The sequence below is a fragment of the Mesoplodon bidens genome (genome assembly GCF_964165515.1).
Source record: "Mesoplodon bidens genome assembly, chromosome: 9".
NCBI classification, from domain to species: domain Eukaryota; kingdom Metazoa; phylum Chordata; class Mammalia; order Artiodactyla; family Ziphiidae; genus Mesoplodon; species Mesoplodon bidens.
In genome coordinates, this window is record NC_138166.1 from 5,219,099 (window position 1) to 5,231,799 (window position 12,701).

The window sequence follows — 12,701 nt, forward strand, 5'->3', positions numbered from 1 at the left end:
ATTCATCAGTGATATTGGTCTGTAATTTTCATTTTTTGTAGTATCTTTGTCTGATTTTGGTATCAGGGTGATGGTGGCCTCATAGAATGAGTTTGAGTGTTCCTTCCTCTGCAATTTTTTGGAAGAGTTTGAGAAGGATGGGTGTTAGCTCTTCTCTAAATGTTTGATAAAATTCACCTGTGAAGCCATCCAGTCCTGGACATTTGTGTTTTGGAAGATTTTAAATCACAGTTTCAATCATTACTTATGATTGGTCTGTTCATATCTTCTATTTCTTCCTGGTTCAGTCTTGGAAGGTTATACCTTTCTAAGAATTTGTCCATTTATTCCAGGTTGTCCATTTTATTGGCATAGAGTTGCTTGTAGTACTCTCTTATGATGCTTTGTATTTCTGCGGTGTCCATTGTAACTTCTCCTTTTTCATTTCTAATTTTATTGATTTGAGTCCTCTCCCTGTTTTTCTTGATGAGTCTGGCTAAAGGTTTATCAATTTTGTTTACCTTCTCAGAGAACCAGCTTTTAGTTTTATTGATCTTTGCTATTGTTTTATTTGGTTCTACTTCATTTATTTCTGCTCTGATCTTTATGATTTCTTTCCTTCTACTAACTTTGGGTTTTGTTTGTTCTTCTTTCTCTAGTTCCTTTAGGTGTAAGGTTAGATTGTTTATTTGAGATTTTTCTTGTTTCTTGAGATAGGCTTGTATTGCTATAAACTTCCTTCTTAGAACTGCTTTTGCTGCAACCCATAGGTTTTGGATTGTCATGTTTTCATTGTCATTTGTCTCCAGGTATTTTTTGATTTCCTCTTTGATTCCTTCAGTGACCTCTTTGTTGTTTAGTAATGTATTGTTTAACCTCCATGTGGTTTTTTTTTTATGTTTTTTTTCCCTGTAATTGATTTCTAATCTCATAGTGTTGTGGTCGGAAGAGATGCTTGATATAATTTCAGTTTTCTTAAATTTACCAAGGCTTGATTTGTGACCCAAGATGTGGTCTATCCTGGAGAATGTTCCATGTGCACTTGAGAAGAAAGTGTAATCTGCTGTTTTTGGAAGGAATGTCCTGTAAACATCAATTAAATCTATCTGGTCTATTTTGTCATTTAAAGCTTCTGTTTCCTTATTAGTTTTCTGTCTGGATGATCTGTCTATTGGTGTAAGTGAGGTGTTAAAGTCCCCCACTATTATTGTGTTACTGTCAATTTTCTCTTTTATAGCTGTTAGCTATAAAAGAGAGGTGCTCCTACGTTGGGTACATATATATTTTTAATTGTTATATCTTCTTCTTGGGTTGATCCCTTGATCATTATGTAGTGTCCTTCCTTGTCTCTTGTAACATTCTTTATTTTAAAGTCTATTGTATCTGATATGAGTATTGCTACTCCAGCTTTCTTTTGATTTTCATTTGCATGGAATATCTTTTTCCATCCCCTCACTTTCAGTCTATATGTGTCCCTAGGTCTGAAGTGGGTCTCTTCCAGACAGCATATATGTGGGTCTTGTTTTTGTATCCATTCAGTGAGCCTGTGTCTTTTGGTTGGCGCATTTAATCCCTTCACGTTTAAGGTAATTATCGATATGTATGTTCCTATTACCATTTTCTTAATTGATATGGGTTTGTTTTTGTAGGGCCTTTTCTCCTCTTTTATTTCCCACTTAGAGAAGTTCCTTTAGCATTTGTTGTAGAACTGGTTTGGTGGTGCTGAATTCTCTTAGCTTTTGCTTGTCTGTAAACTTTTGATTTCTCCATCAAATCTGAATGAGATCCTTGCCAGGTAGAGTAATCTTGGTTGTAGGTTCTTCCCTTTCATCACTTTATTTATTTATTTTATTTATTTTTTTTTTGCGGTACGCGGGCCTCTCACCGTTGTGGCCTCTCCCGTGGCAGAGCACAGGCTCCGGACGCGCAGGCTCAGCGGCCATGGCTCACGGGCCCAGCCGCTCCGCGGCATGTGGGATCTTCCCGGACCGGGGCACGAACCCGTGTCCCCTGCATCGGCAGGCGGACTCTCAACCACTGCGCCACCAGGGAAACCCCATCACTTTAAATGTATCATGCCACTCCCTTCTGTCTTGTAGAGTTTCTGCTGAGAAATCAGCTGTTAACCTTATGGGAGTTCCTTTGTATGTTATTTGTCATTTTTCCCTTGAAAAATTCAATAATTTTTCTTTGTCATTAATTTTTGTCAACTTGATTACTGTGTGTCTCGGTGTGTTTCTCCTTGGGTTTATCCTGCCTGGGACTCTCTGCACTGCCTGGACTTGGGTGGCTATTTCCCTTCCCATGTTAGGGAAGTTTTAAACTATAATCTCTTCATATATTTTCTCGGGTCACTTCTCTCTCTCTTCTCCTTCTGGGATCCCTATAAAGTGAATGTTGTTGCGTTTAATGTTGTCCCAGAGGTCTCCTTGGCTGTCTTCATTTCTTTTCATTCTTTTTTCTTTATTCTGTCCTGTGGCAGTGAATTCTACCATTCTGTCTTCCTGGTCAGTTATCTGTTCTTCTGTCTCAGTTACCCACCTATTGATTCCTTCTAGTGTATTTTTCATTTCAGTTCTTGTATTGTTCATCTCTGTTTGTTCTTTAATTCTTCTAGGTGTTTGTTTTTAATTCTTCTAGGTGTTTGTTCTTTAATTCTTCTAGGTCTTTGTTAAACATTTCTTGCATCTTCTCAATCTTTTCCTCCATCTTTTTCCGAGGTCCTGGATCATCTTCATTATCATTATTCTGAATTCTTTTTCTGCAAGGTTGCCTATCTCCACTTCATTTAGTTGTTTTTCTGGGGTTTTGTCTTGTTCCTTCATCTAGTACAAAGTCCTCTGCCTTTTCATTTTGTCTGTCTTTCTGTGAATGTGGTTTTCCTTCCACATGCTGCAGAATTGTAGTTCTTCTTGTTTCTGCTCTTTGCCCTCTGGTGGATCCATGCTCATAATTTTTAATTCACTAAAATTAAAAGATCATAAAACTCAATATAACAGAAAAAAGGGGTAGAGTGTGAATGAACAAAGAACTTTGTCTCATATTTCGAGGCAGTTTCAAAAGCAAAACTATATAGAAAACAGTGTGGGCCTTAGCAAGGCATACAGTATAGTCCTCTATCCCCCAATCCATGACAGTTTAAACCATTTCAAATGATCTTTCAGGCAGGCTTTAAGAGAAGAGAACATTCAAATGGAAATCGAGCAAATCTCAGCAGATATGAGACCTGACATCAAGAGACCTGATCAAGAAAGCCTTTATGAAGCAGTCCAATTTAAATTACATCGACATTACTGCTTGAGTTATGAGTAGGAGTTAGAAAAAGGTAGGAAAAGTCCTCTCAGCAAGAGCAATAACATGTACAAAGACCCTAAGGCAGAAAGGAGGAAGGTAAGTTTGAAGATGTAAAAAGGTCAGAAGGGCGAGAACACAAACAAAATATCCAAATAGTGATGGTTGAGATTTTCTAGCGAGGTAATCTTGAGCCAGATTATAGCAGGCCTCAAAGCCCATGTTAAGAATTTTGGATTTTGTTCCAAAAGTAATGGAAAACCTTTCAAGACAGGAAGAGAAAGCTTAAAATTAGAATAATCATTTAAACCATGAATCTTTTGAGAGTGTAAAGGGGGCACTATTGATAATTACACTGGTAAAGCAGCCCAAAGCTGGGCTGTTTGTGGCAAACCAGGATGAGAATCATCCTTAAAAGCTCTTATATATTGGTTAATTTGCCCTCTGATGCAGTGCCTGGGAGATACATTCTGTATTCACTGTTGTCCTTCCCTGGCCAGACTCACTGAATAGAACTGTTTTCCTTTTTCTTTCTTTCATCCATTTGGCAGTTTGCTTCCACTTAGCCAATCATACCCATCCATCAAAAACATAGAAAAGTGGAACCATTTACCTCTTACATGAAGCTATATCTGACTCTCTGATCTCACTCTTATGCAGCTTTTCTTGGACTTGCTCTGATGATTTAATGAGAAGAGCATCACTGAGAATTTGATTATTCTCAAGTTGTTTGGAGTATGTTCTCCTCTCCCCACCCCACCTCACCCCCTGCTCCTCAAATTGGCAAAGAAAAAATTTGAGAGACTGAGGCATTTCTTATACTATATTTGACACTGCACAGACTCATGGGCAGGTCAAGAACATAGTAAAAACCCAATAAATAAGTGTTTAAATTGTCCGTCTTATTTGAAAAACAAAAGGGTGTCTGATAGAGTTCACAGATTAAGGAACCCACCTTGCTTTGAATCCTGGCTCTAGCCTCTTCTTTTCTTTCCTATGTGATCTTGGTTAGATTGCTCAAATGAACTGAATTTTAGTTTCCTTAAATGTGGAACAGGAATGATATTAAAGCCTAACAAAGAGGTTTTAAATGCAAATTAAACAGGTTTTTTAAGCACCTAGAACAATTACTCCTGCTGTTAAACCCACAAGTGGTAGCTATTTGGGTCTATTATTTTTGAGCAAATGTGCTTTTACTACATTCCTTCTGGTGTCTTTTTGCCTTAGGAATTAGGAACTTCAGTGTCAGCCTGCTGAAGTTTCACTGGTCTTATCTTTACCTGCCTGTTTGTCCTAAAGGGATAGGTGAAGTTCAGTGTCTAACCCACTTTCAAGATAGTGAGCCTCAGGGAGAGGATGGGTCATTTAAGCCCACTCTACTTAAAATTCTTCTGAGATAAGACATTCAGGAGAGGAAATTATCCTGTCAGTAGCAATGTCTCCCAAGTAAAAACATGCTAAGGATTTACTTTAAAATCTGTAGGTGTGCATTCTGCTAGAGGGAGAGCTGAGGTTTATGGTGAGGAAACTGTCACGGTGGGCTTAGCCAAACAAAATAACAGAATGTAAGGCAAGATTTGGAATTGTCGTAGGGGCCTGGTATGTTCATATTAGTGTCCTGTTTTGTGAGCAGATGTCTAGCCTGCCTTGATAAGGGCTTAATAAATATGTATTGAATATATAAATTAATAGTATATCAGGGTACATGTGTCCTTTTGATTTATGGTTTTCTCAGGGTATAGGCCCAGTAGTGGGACTCCTGGGTCATATGGTAGTTCTATTTTTAGTTTTTAAAGAACCTCCATACTGTTCTCCATAGTGGCTGTATCAATTTACATTGGCACCAACAGTGCAAGAGGGTTCCTTTTTCTCCTCACCCTCTGGGGCATACTCACTCACTTGGTTATTCCTGCACTCCTTGCACACATCTAATCTGAGTAGCTGCTCTGTGACAGGGCCCATGACATTAACATCCCTTGATTTCCAAACCATGCTTTCTCTCTCTGTGACAACCTTCACAGCAGGGGCCCTGGGGATGGGACAGTCTTCAGGTGTGGTAGACACTTGGTCTTCATTCATTTTGCTATTTAATAAATAGTGTGTGATGGCAGAAGATGACCTTGTTGCTTTCCTGCTTTGTAGCTTCCCAAGGCTCACAAATGTCCTTAGAACAAAGTAAAAGCCTCTTATGTTGGTACTCAAAGCCTTTGTGATAGGGATCCTGCCTCTCCAATATTTACCAGAACTTCTTAACTCATCTTGTGGTCTCTAAAAATAAAATATTGAAGTAATGCCAAAATAATAATAATAATAATTAATTAATTAATAGCACATCATGAACTTTAAATATAATTAATAAGCTACAATTGCATATGCTTCTCATAAAGAGACCCCTGGGGATTGATTTTCAGTCAAGTAATCTTTTGTTTGTTTTTGAAACTTATAAAAGGCCAAAGATAATGTAGTATTCTGAGGGAATGTGTTCCCTAATCAGTAGTTTAACAGATATATATTATTCATAAAAGAGAACTCGAGACTCTCCATCTTCCTACACCAAGATCACATTTTCGAGCACATGAATAAGTTCTTACTGACTTAGTCACCTCAGAAATGTTAAGATCACTAACAGAGAACAAAGGTTAAATCTTTATATGGTTAGAGATAGAGTGTTAACTACAGACAATATATTCTGTATATTAAACTATGTTTTAATTGCTATAGCAGTGTGTTGACTATATTCAAGTGGTCCCGAAGCTTATATTGCAAGGGTTTATATTTGGGGGGAACTTATTTTTCTCCCAGCCCTGGTTAAATTCTCAAGGCTCACAATAGTTTCCATACAAAGATAAGCCCATGTTAATACATGAATTTCAGGTAAGCATATCATGCTACAAATTTTCCCTCAGGGAACACTGTCATGGAAGGCATTACAGTAATTTTCCACCCTAGAACTCTACAATAATGTGGATTTCAGGATAGAAGCATGTAGTATTTTTTTTAATACTGTTTCCCAGGAGATTTTCCCAAGGATTTAGAGACCTACACTGCCCTTTGTGAGGCCGCTGCATTTTCTAATACTGCATACTCTCAAAGTTCCTTCTCAGTCAGTTGAGCATGTCCGGAGAAACAGCTCAACTAGCTGTACCTCCAATGCTGTAAAAAGAATGACATAATTATTAAGATGTAAAGAAATGTAGGACAGTGCCATTCTGTGACTTGTTTACATGAGAGACCAATAATTGTGAGTTCCTTCTCTCACTGTAGCCAAATCATTAAATCAGTCATTTTCTCTAACTGTAGCCAAATTATTGAATCATTCATTGACTTAAGTTGGATCTGCATTAAACCAAAAATGATGGATTATTCAGTCATTCTCTTTATAGATAAAAATCCTGGATGCTTTGAACTCACCTCTTTATTCTTTAAGAAAAAAAAAAGGTTCATTTTGATTTTTTTGTTTTTCCCAAGCCCCAGAGTTCAACTATGGCTAACTACCAGCAATTTAAATAGCATTTAAAAAAAAATAGCCTTAGCTTCTAGGCTTCTAACAGAGGCAGTTCTAAAGTAAATCTTCCTTGGTTAACAGCTGTCAGCTATCAATGAGCTATAGGTAATTAAATTTGAAGATAGCTTTATGGCCCAGAAAAAGAGATAAAATCCTTGGACCAGAAAGGTCTTAAGTTAATGCAGTTATTGCTCCCTCTGGTATTTGAATTAATGCAAGAAATTGATTATTTTCTAACGAACAGGTAAAGAGGAGAACTGCCATTGTTTGTTTCTTGCAAGTAAAATTTAGTTGAGACTGTTTTCCCAGCTCAGTTCACACTCTTGATTTTATTTCAATATACATTGGGAAGAGAGGGACAAAAAAAAAAGAAAAAAAAGTTTTTTTTTTTGTTTTTTTTTTTTAAATAGCCAGACTAAACAAACCATGGTAGAAAGAGTGAGATGGTGTTAGAGGCTGTGAACACTGGAGAGATATTATCAGATATTATCAGTTAGCAAGGGTTTAAACAACAGGAAATGAAAACCTCAATTCAAGGTGCCTTAAAAAAAGCAAGGATTTTTTTAAAAAATCATATATAACAGAAGTAATCCTGTAGTAGCACAGTTGTAGGGTTAGTGTAGACATTGAATGATTTCTTATAGAACTCAGCATTTTTCCTAAATTTCTGCTTGCCATTCTCAGATAGCAATCTTTTTGATATCAGCAACTGCTGAAAGTATTGTATGCTCACTTACCAATGTCCAGAGGCAGAAAAAGAAATCACCTCTTTTTTGTGCCATTTTTAAGACCCAAGAAACCTCTTCTAGTAACGTTGCAGAAGGCTTCCCTCTAAATTTCATCGGCCAGAACTAGTCACATGGTCATATTTTTAGTCACTCACTTGCTGGGGGATCCACTATGGTTGGCACATGGTTCCCTGCCAACAGGAAAGAGAAAGAAAATATCTGTTAGACAGAGGGTCAGTAATCTCTCCTGCCAAAAGGAGCACACTGATCTACTGTGTGCTGGTGGAACATCCTTTGAGCTATGTATTAACATAACCAATTTATAGATGACAAAATCGAAACCTGGGAGAAATAAGGTCATTTTCTTAAAGTAACAGATTAGTAAGTGATGAAACTGGGATTTCAACTCAGAACTGTCTGACTCCAATTCTGTACTCTCTCCACAATATCACACTGCTGCCTGTACATCATGACTCACTTTGAGTTTCAATTACAGAGATACTCTTTTTGGACCTAATGATCAATGCATCTCTGTGTTTTGCTTTTCACTTTAGATTTACTCTTCCTCAGAGCTTCCTCAGAGCTGTCTACTCTCTGAGCTTCATAACATCCATGAGAAGAACTGGAAATCTCTCCCTGCAGATTTGATATTTCTAATGACAAATTAGTTATCTAATTTTGCATGCTTGTGGGACATTTCCACTTTTACTTGAATTTAATCTATCAACACTCAAGTAATCTCTTTACCAAAGAAATTTCCCTTTTGAATCTCTCAAAATTAGTAAAGGCCATGTTCATTTATCCTGTTCTTAGTTTACATCTTTGGAAGATAATTACCTCTTCCTTTTACCCAAAGACCAACTTCATATAAAATCATTCCAAATCCTTTAAATGACCCTCACGTCAGCTCCTTTCTTCCTTTCTATTTCTGGCAAATCAGGTCTTTATCATCATCATATCTGGAAGAGCATCTCTTAGTTTTCCAGTCTCACATGCCCCCAAATTACCCTGCACACCAAATTATTATTCTTAAAAATGATTTATTATTTTACTGTCCTGCTCAAATACTTTGAGTAAATTCCACATGTGACAAAAAGAAATATTAAATATATTAATACTTATAAATCAGACAATTTAGTCTTCCATATTTTCTCCCTGTGTAAAGAATTGTTCTTCTTACTTGTCTGGCTGAAGCTTGAAGTCTTGTCCCAAGTCATAATAATAGGTAACCCATGTAACCCATGTCACTGTGAGACAGGTACTCTTTTAAGCTCTTGATGTATATTAACAATTTAAACCTCACAATACCCCTGTGATGTAGGGACTATTATTATCCTGACTTTAAAGATGAAGACACTGGAGTCTAGAGGGATAAAGGCACTGGCCAAGTATATATATAAATGAAATGGTAGAGCCAGCATTCAGACTCCAGTGGCTGGGCCCCAGATGCCACGAACTCAGTCATATTTTACTTCTTTAATCTGTGTATTTCAATGGAGAGTTATTTATTCATGAGGTATTTGTTGAATATCTATTCTACACCCAACCAGCACCCTACAAATGACGTTTCACAGGACAATTATGCAACCATGAATCTCCTCTATAGGATGAAAAGCAAGCTTTATTAAACACCCTGGATTTTAGGCAACATCAAAGGAGAATGTGTGTTCTCCAACCTTTGAGTGACATTTGTTGCATTTTATATTCTCTCTCATGTGCTGAGCTCTTGGATTTTTTTTTCCTACTTCAGCAATAACCTCTGGTCTAGCAGAGGCTAACTTTTTTCCTGAACAACATACCTCCACTCTTTTTTGCTGTCCTCGTGAAAGAAGGTGTTCCAGTTTTTAGGCCAGTCACACCAGGGCTGCCAACTGCATCACCTGTCTGTGATATCTAGTGAGGCTCAGTAACTAGGTTAGCATGCTGCACAGTGCTCAGCATCTCAAATCTTTCATTTCCAAAGATCTGTCTTCCAGTCCCTTGTTTAAATGCTCTTTCAATGTCTTGTCTTCTTTCATGAGTTACTTCATAAGACTCTTCTTAAATACTTCAGTAACTTGTTAATGGTTTCTTCCACATAAAAAATCTTACACTTTGCTGTCACTGAGTAGAAAGAATGTCAGAGACTTTGATTTAAGATCCTGTGTTAGTAATTTTAGGAATCTAGCTCCTTAAGTTTAAAAAAAAAAAAAAGAAAAGAAAGAAAAGAAAAAAGTAGGAAAATAGGCATATTTTTTTTCTAATTTCATGCTTTCCTGTAACTAATGATTCAGAGTTGATAATACTAATAGTAATAATTATTATAATTGACTGAATACTTCCTCTGTCACTCATTTCAAATATTTACATGTATTCTATTGATTTCCATATGGACTCTCAGTAGAAGATACCATTATTGTTGCTTTTTGCAAATGAAGAAATTAAGGCACAGAGAGGTTAAATAATTTGTTCAGTGTCGCAGAGAGTTTGGTGCCACAGGTGGCTTCATAATCACTATGCTGCTCCCATAGTGTCTGTAAATTTTTGGCTAGATATAAAACCATTTGAAGGGGGCTTCCCTGGTGGCGCAGTGGTTGAGAGTCCGCCTACCGATGCGGGGGACATGGGTTCATGCCCCGGTCCAGGAAGATCCCACATGCCGCAGAGTGGCTGGGCCCGTGAGCTATGGCCACTGAGCCTGCACGTCCGGAGCCTGTGCTCCGCAACGAGAGAGGCCACAACAGTGAGAGGCCCGCGTACCGCAAAAACAAAACAAAACAAAACAAAACATTTGAAGGATATTATGACAGACATTCTGAACTGTTGTGCCCAGAGAACAGGTTAAATTTGTTGCTTCTCTATCTTCACACATGGGATATGGCCCAGGTACTCACAGAATATAGTTTGTGGCTGCCTATAAGGACTCTTATACTTTTTAATTTTGGTTTAAATCAATCCACAGCCCTATCAGAATTTCTAGAAATGTGTTTGTGATTCACTGACTAAAAATTTAGAAATAGTTCAGCATTGAAAGATTATCCCTGAAAGCAGACTCCTTTGTAGAGTTTGTCACTCTCTTAAGATCATAATCGAAAGAACAAAAGAACTCCTGAACCACTTGAATGGAAAAGTCTTAAATTGTGCAAAGGAGCATTTTGACTGGAAAGAAAATTGAATCTGCTATAATGATTATTGATTTTTTTTATTGTCCTGGTGCATTCATTGTCTTGAGAGTTCAGTTATACCAACACATATTTAATGTAAAAGAATTTAAGTGAACATGTGTCACTGCCCATTGAGATGATAAAAAATCTAAAAATTCAGAATATCTGAAAATTCATATTTTTCTTTTTTTTTTTTTTTTTTTTTGCGGTACGCGGGCCTCTCACTGCTGTGGCCTCTCCCGTTATGGAGCACAGTCTCCGGATGTGCAGGCTCAGTGGCCATGGCTCACAGGCCCAGCCGCTCCGCAGCAATGTGGGATCCTCCCAGACCGGGGCACGAACCCACGTCCCCTGAATCGGCAGGCCGACTCTCAACCACTGCGCCACCAGGGAAGCCCCATATTTTTCTTTTTATATATACATAGGCATATTGTCATTTAAATGACATTGTCTTCTGAACGACACGTAATGGAAAAAAAGGTCTGTTTCCAAGTAATTTATAGAAAAATTTATTAAACTAATTAGAATTACGTTGAGGAAGTAAGGTAAATATTCAGGGTAGGAAACAACAATCCTAAAATGATGAACGTATTGAGTCCAACAATAAAATATTAAGAGAGTCTAGGAAGACATTCACACCATCATTGCTTTTGGTTTTTGTTCAATCTAAACACTTGCTATATTTTTTGGGGTGATTTATCTTAACAAGCTTTGAGCTGATGACAAACAGTAAACAACTGAGTTGAGGTCCTAGCAAAATGTGAATAATTTTGTAATCAAGTAGTACTACTATAAACTTTAACATTGCATTTATGGATTTATTTATGTTTTAATTCAGCATAGAGGCAATAAATAAAAATATCCACTAACATAACTGTTTTAAAATTAATTTATTGTAGTAGGAAAATGTATTTTGAATTTTTTGGTAAATATTTCCATAAGATAATTTTTATTAAAATAATGGAATCAAGATACTCAATTTTCACTTGTACTATTCACTATTTCAGAGCTTCGAGAAACCAAGACCTCTGAATACTTCAGCCTATCTCACCACCCTTTAGACTACAGGATATTATTAATGGATGAAGATCAGGACCGGATATATGTGGGCAGCAAAGATCACATTCTTTCCTTGAATATTAACAACATAAGTCAAGAACCTTTGAGTGTAAGTTTATCATTTTCATGAGGGCAATATTAAATTCCTAGGTGTCTTTTTCTTTAAAAATTTCAAATACAATGAAAACATTATGTACTTCATTAGAACAATAGAAAATGCAGGTCATATATCAATAAATAGTTGGAAATTACTACTTATTTCAAGGACTGAAAATATAATCAATTCAATTCTCCATGTCTAGTTTCATAGTTTTTAGCCATCTAAAACTTGAAGCTAAGTGAGAAAATACTTCCCGTGTATACATATATCAAAAGAGAAAAGGAGAAACATGGAGTATAGCATGAAAAATGGTCAGATTAAAGGACAGCGTACCTTGTCATCTGTACATAAACCAAGAAGGCCTTGAAAAGAACACAGTTATTAAATGCAGTGTTCTTTGGAAAAATGTGGCCTATACAACAGGGATTTGAACTGCACGGGTCCACTTATATGCAGATTCTTTTTGGTTGTAAATACTACAGTACTACATGATACACGATTGGTTGAATCTTTGGATGTGGAAATGGAATATAGGGTCAGTGTCCCTAACCTCTGAGTTGTTCAAGGGTTAACTATATTTATCATTCTATTTCACAGCAAGGAAATAAATTGAGCTTCATTAAAGTAAAGAAATAAAAGTAAATTAATTATAAATTTATTACAGCAAGAACACATCTGAATTTATTATTTGAACAGTGAACTACAGGCTGACAATGAAAAACAAAATCATCCCCATCAGATCTGACCCAAGGCTGCAATGACTTAGCATGCTAGCACAGTATGTCAGAGAGAGAATCTTTATCCAGGTTATTTTAGCTGTTGAAGTACCTAGTCTGCAGTAAATTTACCAGCCTAGCTGTGTAGTTTACCAAAAAGATAGCAGTATAAACATAAGT

At 36.9% G+C, this 12,701-nt stretch overlaps 1 protein-coding gene across 2 annotated transcripts in view; it reads left to right on the forward strand.

Annotated features, from left to right (window-relative positions):
* Nucleotides 1–12,701, forward strand: part of SEMA3C (semaphorin 3C) — a 184,911-nt gene that overhangs the window by 83,741 nt on the left and 88,469 nt on the right. For both annotated transcript variants that reach the window (XM_081244798.1, XM_081244799.1), the window contains exon 3: nt 11,654–11,814. In XM_081244798.1, coding sequence (XP_081100924.1) covers nt 11,654–11,814 — 161 coding nt within the window. The remainder of the gene's footprint in view (nt 1–11,653; nt 11,815–12,701) is intronic.